Raw genomic sequence first — 9,020 nt, forward strand, 5'->3', positions numbered from 1 at the left:
TACCACTACCATGTGTTATGATTGTAAGCTTCCATGTGGCACAATAATAAATTGACACGTGGCAGTTTTTTTAAATTTTTTGAAAAAAAAAATTAAAAATTTCATGACTTTACACATATCCTGTACAGACACGGTGTTAACTTCAACTTAACTAAATTGAATCTCTTTAGAAGATTGGGGTACTAAATTGAACAAATAAAAAATTTGGATACTAAATTGAACTTAACGAAAAAGTTTGAGTACCACACATGTCCTGTACAGACACGGTGTTAACTTCAACTTAACTGAGATGACTAAATTGAATCTCTTTAGAAGATTGAGGTACTAAATTGAACAAATAAAAAATTTGGATACTAAATTGAACTTAACGAAAAAGTTTGAGTACCAAATCAGTAATTATACCTAATAAAATCATTGTTTTTTAGTGTGTTTTAGGTCATTCGATGTTTTACATTATGAAATATATAATCGTAAAGGAGTGAAAGAAATATTAAGATTGTCGAGATATTTAAAACACTTGTTAAAAATAGAATTCAAATATCAACACAAAAACTATAGAATGCTTTTATTAACATGGTCATTTATATGCGATAAATATACGAAAATATAAGAATAAGTAGAAACTAAAGGAATTTTTATTAAAAAATAAAGATATGATAGGAAAAAAACTACAAAAATAAATAAATAGTACAACAAATCTCAGTATTCTTTTTAAAACTATTTTTCTTATTTTTCCACTGTTATCAAACAAACTACATTACTTTCACCTTTTAGAGGATTCTTCTGAACAATCATAATCTTAATCATATACTACTTATTTGCCATAGGAGCTTTCTTCAAACAATTTCAATGGGTGTGCAAGGAGAAATTAATGGTGTCAAGTCAATTACTCTTGAAATAGAAGGAAAACATTTATGATACAGGACAGGACTTCTCTTCAACTATCTCATAATGTCTGTCTCCATCATATGTTAAAAGTCTCCTCAAACCTTTCATACTATCATTGTGTCTTTGTTTTTATTCAGCAAGAGGGTGACTTCAGAACAAGATGAAGATGAAGAGATAATGTTACAGGTTCCATGTTTCTCACAAATATTTTCCTCTTGAGCCTGACCCCATATCACAGCATAAAACCCAACAACTATTGTAGCAGCTCCTATAACACTGCATATTGAATCAAAATCCAACAACTTTATTAATTACGAAAAATCTAACATTATTTCAACCTACATTCATGCACAAACATACCTTCCAAGATATAGAGTGTCTCCCAAAAACACAATACCCATAGCAAGTGCAATCACAATTCCTAAAGGACTGAACATAGCAACATATACAGCTCCCTTCTTTCGACATGCCCATGCATACACCACACTTCGTGTAGCCAGCACTACAATGGCCTACAAAAATCACTAAATAACTATACCAGTAAAATAAGGTCCTAATTATGCAAAATTATTGGTAAACATCAAATAGTTAGTTCTGGAATAAATCCAAACTTACTGAATACAATATGCACACCAATTCCATATCAGGCTTAAGTATCCATGCCTCAGGATTTTGCTCTGCAACGAAAGCTACAACGAAAGACAGGATTACAGTGAAACTGGTAGCAACGGTCATTAGCATTAGCTCCTCTGGGTAGTCCTTAATAGTCCATGTCTGCATCAAAAGACCCGTTTTTGTTATGTGTGAGGACAAAGTGACACTGCAGAAAGAATTTTGAAGATGAAAACTACAACTAAACTTATTAAATCTATGCATAATATATTTCATAAATATAATGTATAGTGGAAACTCGAAATATTTATATTAATTTTATCTATTATGTTGGGTTTTTAATAAACTTAAATGTATTAACCATTATGGATAACTAGCCGTTGTAAGAAACTAGCCGTTGTGGGTAGTTAAGGTACTAGTCGTTGGAGTCTAGATAATTAATAAGTTAGTCGTTTATAGCTATTGAGAGTACACCGGTAAAGAAATGTGAGTCTATAAATTGTATTATGTATTTTATGAATGTATAACAACAATTAGAGGTGAATAAAGTTTTTTCACAAGATTAGAGAGTTGTTGTCTAACAAAGTGCTAACAAAGTGGTATCAAGAGTTAGTTAGCTTGAGTGTCTGAGTGAAAAAAAAGAGAGAGCTAGAGATTTTGAGTGTTTGAAAAAAGTAGATACCTAAGTGTTTGAGAACAAAGAGAGTGAGATAGTCAGTCTTACAAACAGTGTTTCCCTGCCCAAGTTGATAAAGGCGATCAACTATGACAATTGGAGTCTCAAAATGAAGGCCCTTCTTGGATCCCAAGAAAATTGGGAGGTGGTTGAAGATGGTTTCGATGAACCAGCCAACACTACAGGTTGGTCAAATTCCCAGTTGAAAGTGCTGAAAGACGCACATGTGAAGGACAAGGCAGCTTTGTACATCCTGTACCAAGCTGTGGACAAGTCTAGCTTTGAAAAGATTGCAATTGCCAAATCTTCAAAAGAAGCGTGGGATATTTTGGAGAAGACATATAAGGGAGATAACCGAGTGAATCAGGTGCGGCTTCAAACACTTAGGGGCGAGTTAGAGAGCATGAGGATGAAAGAGACCGAAGGAGTAGCCGAGTACATTACTCGAGTTGAAACTGTGGCGAACCAACTTGCTAGAAACGAAGAGACGTTACCCGCTAGCCGAGTTGTGGAGAAGATCTTGAGGTCATTGACAAACGACTTCGAGAATGTGGTGTGCACGATTGAGGAGTCCAAAGCCCTATCAAAGCTCACGGTTGAAGAGCTTGCAGGATCTCTTGAAGCACACGAACAACGAAAGAAGAAGAAGTGGGAGCCACTTGATCAATTACTCAAAACGAAGATGTCAATTAAAGATGAGAAAACTCAGAATACTCAAGGTAGAGGACGATATTGAGGAGGTATAAGAAGCGGTCTTGGTGGTAGAAGCTGAGGACAAGAAGAGAAAGAACAATTCGGTCAACAAAATTGGCACGGAAGAGGATGAGGTCCATGGAGAGGAGGTCAATCAAGCAACTCAAATGTTGAGTGCTTCAAGTGTGGCAAGTATGGTCATTATGCAAAGGAGTGCTACTTGAACAAATGTTTCAGTTGTGGTAAGCCTGGACATTTTGCCAAAGATTGTAGATCTGAAGGTAGAAAGGAAGAGACGATCAATCTCACAAAAGATGTTAAAGAAGAAGTGACATTGTTGATGATGACGCGTAGCTCAGGAGCCGAGCATAAGCAAGTGGTGAACTCGGCAAGAAGACCAAGTAGCATGGAGAATTCAGCAAGAAGGCTGAGTATAGTCAATAACTCGACAAGACAGTCAAGTAGTGTGGATAGCTCGGTAAGACAATCGAGTCGATTGCATAGGATGGTGAGACATGCAGATAGCCCACACAGGGTGGTGGAGCATGTAGATACCCTGGATACCATGGTGGAGCATGAGGCCAACTCGGTTAACTTGGTGGAACGCCTAGCTCGGATAAGTTGGTGAAGCAAGTGGATTACTCAGATAGCTCGGTGGAGCCGTGAAAAGCTTGAGTAGCTCAAAATTTGAAGAAGAAGAGCTTCTAATCCAAAGGTTAGAGATTGCAAAAAAGAGACTTGCAACAAAGTATTGAAAATGAGGTTAGAGACAATTTAATTCTACAAGCAAGCGTAGAGAGAAAGAAGTAGACTTTGCAAAAATGTCGCTTGAAACTTGAACAAGATGTTTCAAGTTTGCAAGAACAGTCACAAGTAGAGATGGATCTAAGAGCTGCATTGGATGTGCAAGATAAGGGGTGGTGACTTGCAATGGATGAGGAGATAAATGCGATTGGGTGCAGCAATACGTGGGAATTGTCTGATCCTTTAAAGGAGGTCAGCCTATTAACAAGAATATGGTTAAGAGCAAGTTATCTACTAAGATAGCAAGGAACCCAATGAGTAACAAGTCAGCCAAAGAGAAAAACAAGTTAGTTAAAGAGAGGAACAAGACGACCAAAGAGAAGATCAAGTTGACTACGGAGAGAGTAGAGAACAAGCAGACTATAGTGAAAGAGGAGTCGTCCATGAAGAAAGCGAAGAACTTGACTATTCATGAAAGGGACAAGCACAATGTGAAAAGAGTTATTGCACGTGGGCAGCCAGGATGAAGAATAAAGAAACGGAGATTGAGAATAAAAGAAGTATTTAAGTTTACGGGGGAGTTTTGTTGGGTTTTAATAAACTTAAATGTATTAACCATTATGGATAACTAGCCGTTGTAAGAAACTAGTCATTGTGGATAGTTAAGGCACTAATAGTTGGAGTCTAGATAGTTAATAAGTTAGCCGTTTATAGTCGTTGAGAGTACAACGACCAAGCAATGTGAGTCTATAAATTGTATTATGTATTGTATGAATGTATAACAACAACAAAGGTGAATAAAGTTTTTTTACAAGTAAAGAATTGTTGTCTGAAAAGTACTAACATATTACCCACAAATTTTATCATGCAATTCTTTATAGTAAAACCTATTTACCTGTATAACAAGAGAGACTGAACAACAAAAAGTACCAGTTGATAGGAGAAATCCTCCTAGTAGCCATTGTGATTGTTGAGATGAGAGAGATAAATTGTTTGGCATGGCACCATTTGTCATAGGCAAACCTTTGTAAAAAGTCACTATTAATGCCCCTGCAATTGAGACCACAGTCCCAATAGTTTTTGCTTGGCAGCTTCTTAGTTTTAGGTCCAGCTTTTCCATCCTAATTCCTCATACCAAAAAGGTTCACACTTTAATTAGTTCATATAAACATTCAAACTTGTTATTCACAATTTGGTGGAAGTAAATTGATCTTCTAACAACCAATTAATTATGTGGTTTTTCCTCCTTCTTTTAAACATTTCCATCGGTTTACGACTTTCCTTGAGATTTTGTCTTCCTTTTCTATTTCGTGGAAGAAATGACAGGCATCGGTTGCCTCATTCCAAGGTTAAAGGTCCCACAATGATATACACTTCTTATTGCCTCATTACAGCTGGTGCATTACAATTATATCCTTAATTTCTTCATTTACTTATACTGTTATATTTGAAGACATCGACGGGAGAGGAATTTGTAAACCGCAACCAATGTAATTTCTCTTTTGTCACAAAAAAAAATAATTCTATTGAAAGAAAAGGACTGCATTCATGTATTGGATTAAAATTTGAAATGAAAAAGAAAAAAAATGACATTATAATTTAGAGATTAAGAAAATAGTTTACTGTGAAATTTATATCATTATAATTTTTGATTATTTAGTATCAACAATAAATAAATTTGTCTCCATTAATATATCCGAATCCAACTCTATTTTGGCTGAGAATTTATGCATTAATTGAGTATGGGTAATACCCAATTTCTAGTGATGGGAACGTACATACTCATTTGTTTTTATATCTATCCTAATACTCATTTTCTCTCATTTAAATGACTAAAGTATTCATTTACTAGGTCACCTATGGAATATATATATATATATATATATATATATATATATATATATATATATATATATATATATTATCTTAGATTTTCAAGATATTTTTTATTTTATCATGTTTTTATTTATATATTTATTTTTCTTTGTTCGATTTTATCAGATTGTGAATCAAATTGTTTTAAGACGCACATTTAATCATTTTTACCCTTTTTTAATATGTTTATTTGTTGTTTATTTTTATCATGTAAAATATTCTTTTAATGGTTTTTATAACATTTTTATTTTCTTATGCATTCCATAAGTGTAATTTTTTTTGTATAAAGACATTTTATTTACTATAGTGTAATAAGTCAATATCATTGTCGTGAACCTTGTCAATCACCTCCCAACATAAATTGAAGTTCAAAAAAAAAATCTATACTAAATTTCAATTATTATGAGTTTAGTTTTTGTTCTTTGCACGATTCATTCAAGTTGTATATTATAATTTTTGTTAGTGTATAAAAAAATTTAATTAAAATTTAGAGAAATGAAGTAAAGAGACATATAAAGGATTTTCAAACTTGGATCATATTTTTTAATAATTTTTTAAAAATAGGTTTTAGTTTTATCAATTTTATTTCATGAACGTTTGCAAACTTAATAAATATATTGGTTATCATGAAATTTTAATTGATGTTCTAATTTAAAATACATGCAATTATAATTTCTTTCTAAATAGTTAATATTAAAAAACAACAATACATCATTTTGATATTGAATACTTGATAACATCATGTGTTTTTACCCTAATTTTCTATTTTTTATATAAAAAATAATTAATTGATATTGAGATAGTAAGAAAACATATATGAGTTTATATCCATTACATAGTAGGAATGAAGATGAGTATGATAAAGTGAATTTTCTCTTTGAAAATGAATATAGAACAATAAAACTCATCTTCGTCCCGTTACTATTCCTAATTAGGGGTGGCAATGTGGGTCAGCCCGACCCGTTTAGGCCCGGCCCGCATAAGGCCAGCACAACGCGGGCTAACCCGCCCCGTCCCGCATACTTTATGCAGCAAAAAACACTGGCCCACCCTGCATACCACTTGGCCCGCGGGCCGGCCCACTTTTTTTTTTTAATTTTTATGATAAAACTTTCAATGTTTAAAAATTGGGAAATTTTAAGAAGTTCACAAAATTAAGTAAAGACTTTGGAGAATTAGATGATAAATTAATAATTCAACATTTTCATCATATTCATACTATGACATACACAATGTATTCTTTAAATTTTAGCACATTAAAAATTACATAATACTTGTCTTCTTTTCCAGTTATACAATTTTTTTTTAATTTTATGCAGATCACAGGATTATGCGGGTCTGCGGGTTCACTACCCTGACCCGTACCGCGTTTTTTCAGCGGGCCTACGGACCAACCAACGGGCCAGATCCTAATTGCCACCCCTATTCCTAATTAACAAAAGTAAAATATATATTTTTTTCGCATTAAATTGTTAATACTAATATGTTTTTTGTGTTTGGTTAAATATTTTTTTAAATAACATTATTTAATAAATATTTAGACATATACATCCACAAATGTATATCAATATTACCTATAAAGATGAAAACGGAACACAAATTTAATATTCATTAAGGATAAAAATAAAAATAAATTTTACTTTGTAAATAAAGGCAAATATAATTAAATTCAAACATGACCCGTCATTTTTCTTACAATAATGAAATATGAGATTATATTGTAAGTACAAAAAGAAAGATGATAAATAAACAGGTTAAAGTAGATTATATTATTTTTTATAATAATATTTTAAGATCATAAGAAATATATATTTTTTATTATAATTAATATTTTTAATTCGTTATTATATTACAGAAAATATTATTAAACATTAAAAGCCTCCCCACACACAAGCAACAAGTTTATTTCTTTTAAGAAATCTTAAAAACAATCTAACTACAATTGAAATTATCATTCTGTCCCTCTCATCGGCCGGTTTCTATTCAAATCAAAGAAATGAAAGGTCACTCTACCGACCTAGTAAGATTTCCGTTTACCAACCTTGTAAGAAATCATTTTTCTCTTGAAATTAATGAAATTTAATACTAGCTTTCTTGGACAGAAATCTTACAACAAAATATTAGCAAATTAAAAATATATGTAATCACTTTTATTTGATACTAATAAAGAAAAGTATAATAGACAAGTATATAGAGATAAATAAGTATAAAATGCTTAAGGTATATATAGAATATGTTTAAATGAGTTTATTATTATTATTATTATGTTCTTTCAGGAGAAAAAGAAATAGTTTTCAAAAAATTAACATTAGTTTATTTATAATTTAATGTGTCAAAAAATTTCTACAGTGCTTCTTGAAATATTATTTTTTTTTTTCATTTTAGAAAAAGGACAGTGAAACATCTAGAAGGTTAAGAAACGCATCGTAACAGAAAAGAATTGGAAACAGACCTGAAAACAATGGCGATAAAGAAAGTGAAAGCTGGAAGAAGATCTTCGATGGCTGAGTAGAGAGCCGGGGAGCTATATCCAAGTCCAACATAGAGAAACGTCTGAATGGAAACGCTAGCAGAAGAACAAAATCATTAAAGACCAAAATTACAAGCGAACGAAACAAAGCGTTTAATGTTTCAATGTTAGCGTACCTGAAGAAGCCAATGAGAAAAATTCTGAAGAGAATGAAGTTATTGAGCGGTGTGGGAGATCTGTTCCTGTAATGAAGGGTGGTTGCAATTAGCAGGAAACAGAATCCGAGGAGGTTGGAATAAGCAGCGAAAACGTAATTGCTCATGCCTTTCGACATGCTTGCTTTCACCAGAGTGGTCGAACCCACAGTCAAAAACAGGAGCACCACCATCACTGTGGTTACCTCTGCGCTCTGCATAATTTTGGTCTCTGCGCTCTACCTTTCGATCTTCGATGTGTATGTGTTGTGTTGCTTTGCGTTTTGTACGTCGTGTAGATTATGATCGTGTGACTTTGGAGTGCGGAGGACATGTTTGCCATTAACTTTATTCGTACTTTTTTGTCATATTAATTTGGAAAATGAATTTTTAGTTACTTGACAACTTTTTTTTTACGATCTTAAATGATATCTTTTTAATTAGTTTTTTATTCTTTCATTTTTTTTTTATTTTAATATTTTAAAATAATGACATCTTATAAAAAATAGTTATCAAAATTTAATAGTTAAAATATTATTATTCTATTAATTTATTTATATTTTACGTTATTTAAATAGAGATATTTGTTCTCTGCCGTCAAATTATTAATATTCTCGCATTTTTCTTTTCTTTTTTCTTTTTTCAAAGACTACCTATTAAAAGAGATTAATTGAGAAAAGAAAAAGAAAACTATTCATGTTTTTTTGTTGTCATATTCAAGTGTTATACTTTTGGTCTAAAAGACGTCTGTAATAATGTTGAAGTTTTGTAATATAAAAATTATAGAATACATATTTAGAATGTGCTTGATATTAAGAGGCATCACTTTATCTTTAAATTATCTTTAAATATGCGCTTCATAATGAAT

General features: G+C 32.1%; 1 protein-coding gene across 1 annotated transcript; it reads right to left on the reverse strand.

Annotated features, from left to right (window-relative positions):
• Positions 1-681: 681 nt before the first annotated feature.
• Positions 682-8,465, reverse strand: LOC114173070 (WAT1-related protein At5g40240-like). The gene is made up of 6 exons (XM_028057286.1): positions 8,135-8,465; positions 7,941-8,054; positions 4,509-4,734; positions 1,504-1,662; positions 1,249-1,400; positions 682-1,164 (listed from the first exon to the last, which is right to left on the reverse strand). The coding sequence occupies exons 1-6, from the start codon at positions 8,371-8,373 to the stop codon at positions 993-995; spliced, it is 1,062 nt and encodes a 353-aa protein (XP_027913087.1). The 5' UTR covers positions 8,374-8,465; the 3' UTR covers positions 682-992.
• Between the last annotated feature and the right edge of the window lie 555 nt (positions 8,466-9,020).

The sequence above is a fragment of the Vigna unguiculata genome, chromosome 2, assembly GCF_004118075.2.
Source record: "Vigna unguiculata cultivar IT97K-499-35 chromosome 2, ASM411807v1, whole genome shotgun sequence".
Classification (NCBI taxonomy): Eukaryota; Viridiplantae; Streptophyta; class Magnoliopsida; order Fabales; family Fabaceae; genus Vigna; species Vigna unguiculata.

Excerpts from the sequence above, each read along its gene's own strand:
- LOC114173070 (XM_028057286.1), bottom strand. The coding sequence starts at position 8,373 with ATGCAGAGCGCAGAGGTAACCACAGTGATGGTGGTGCTCCTGTTTTTG. Across the intron at positions 8,055-8,134 it reads TTTCTCATTGGCTTCTTCAG|CGTTTCCATTCAGACGTTTC; the intron begins GTACGCTAACAT and ends TTCTTCTGCTAG. Across the intron at positions 4,735-7,940 it reads TTTATCGCCATTGTTTTCAG|GATGGAAAAGCTGGACCTAA; the intron begins GTCTGTTTCCAA and ends ATGAGGAATTAG.